The sequence below is a fragment of the Oryzias melastigma genome, linkage group LG20 (assembly GCF_002922805.2).
Source record: "Oryzias melastigma strain HK-1 linkage group LG20, ASM292280v2, whole genome shotgun sequence".
Lineage (NCBI taxonomy): Eukaryota > Metazoa > Chordata > Actinopteri > Beloniformes > Adrianichthyidae > Oryzias > Oryzias melastigma.
Genome location: NC_050531.1, coordinates 21,548,487 through 21,550,236, shown reverse-complemented (window position 1 = coordinate 21,550,236; position 1,750 = coordinate 21,548,487). Strand labels below are relative to the sequence as shown.

The window sequence follows — 1,750 nt, the reverse complement described above, 5'->3', positions numbered from 1 at the left end:
TTTTCAATTATCTTCTGGAAAAACGGCTAAAATGTTTAACTTTTTGCTCACCTCATTGCTGCACCATAAACATTCTTGTTCCTAGATTTTACAGAAATGTTTCTAATAGAGTTGTGATGTTGTGTTAACCAGTTTTTACATAAAAATAACCTGGCCTTACTTAAGAGTTTGTCGTGTTCCATCCCTCTTCCCTTTGTATTCATTGGCTGTGTTTCTCATAGACAACTTACCTGATCCTCATTGCCAGCATGCTGGTGACCAGAACCTATTGTGACGTGTGGATGATCCAGAACGGAACCATGATTGAAAGGTCAGAACTGTCTTCAGACCTTTTGTCTTGAGTCACATGTGTAGAGCATTGACTGTAGATGAGAACTGGACAGTGTGACGTCAGCTATAGAAGATAACTTACTTCCTACTCCAACCAAAAGTCAATTTAGTCGCCGTTTTTTACCGTACTGAGGTTGCCATGTTGGGGTCAGCCAGCATCAGTAAGCCGTGATTGGTCTGAGTCAACATTTCTATGGCAACCAATCAGGAGTGAGCTTGTTGGAAGGCCACACCCCAGCCACCTAAAAGTGGCTCTAGAGATTCTGTCAAAACCACATAATTAAATTAATGTTGATTAGTCAGAACATGTTATTAAAAGGTATCAGAGTAAGAATGGTTATTCTGACAAACAGGGTAATAGCTGGCAATTCCTCTCTAGAAGTTAATGAGATTTTTGGCTTCTTGGAGCCAACTAGTACCTACTGTTTGGAGAGCGAAGGGGGAGGGATCACACAGTCCAGTTTTTACATTCAGTCAATGGTGTCGAGCCAGGTTACAGACATGATTTTTCGCCTTGTTAAAATTTCCAGAAAGACACATTCTACATTGACAGGACAATTTCTATCAATGAAACCGTTCCAACAGAGTTTCAATAAGCTTATTTAAAGCAAACTTGAAGCCTTGAAACTGTAAAACAAGAGTGTCAAGCTCAATCGCATAAGGGGCCAAAATTACAAAACACACCTTAGGTTGCGGGCCGAACAGGATAAACATTTATTGAACAATAAGACAAAATTTTTAAAACTGTAACTTTTTAACATAATTATAAACTAGATATATAGCATTACATGATATAATTCTAGAGTGAATACTGTAAGCTGAATTTGGCCGCTGAAGATGATTAAATTGATAGCGCTGAAGCTGCTGATGTTAATAGCTGAAATCATTGAAGCTGATAGCTAAAATCAATGAGGTTGATAGCTGAAATCACTGAAGCTGATAGCTGAAATCACTGAGGTTGATAGCTGAAATCACTGAAGCTGATAGCTGAAATCACTGAAGCTGATAGCTGAAATCACTGAGGTTGATAGCTGAAATCACTGAAGCTGATAGCTGAAATCACTGAGGTTGATAGCTGAAATCATTGAAGCTGATAGCTAAAATCAATGAGGTTGATAGCTGAAATCACTGAAGCTGATAGCTGAAATCACTGAGGTTGATAGCTGAAATCACTGAAGCTGATAGCTGAAATCACTGATGTTGATAGCTGAAATCACTGATGTTGATAGCTGAAATCACTGAAGTTGATAGCTGAAATCACCGAAGCTGATAGCTGAAATCACTGATGTTGATAGCTGAAATCACCGAAGCTGATAGCTGAAATCACTGAAGCTGATAGCTGAAATCACCGAAGCTGATAGCTGAAATCACTGAAGCTGATAGCTGAAATCACCGAAGTTGATAGCTGTAATCACTGATG

The 1,750-nt window shown here is 38.9% G+C and overlaps 1 protein-coding gene across 1 annotated transcript in view; it reads left to right on the top strand.

The window, feature by feature from the left end:
• The window catches only part of abcd3a (ATP-binding cassette, sub-family D (ALD), member 3a), a gene marked incomplete in the record, with an annotated part of 16,292 nt that overhangs the window by 1,906 nt on the left and 12,636 nt on the right, over positions 1-1,750 (top strand). The window contains 1 exon segment of the mRNA XM_024280402.1: positions 222-310. Within this exon segment, the coding sequence (XP_024136170.1) occupies positions 222-310 (89 nt within the window).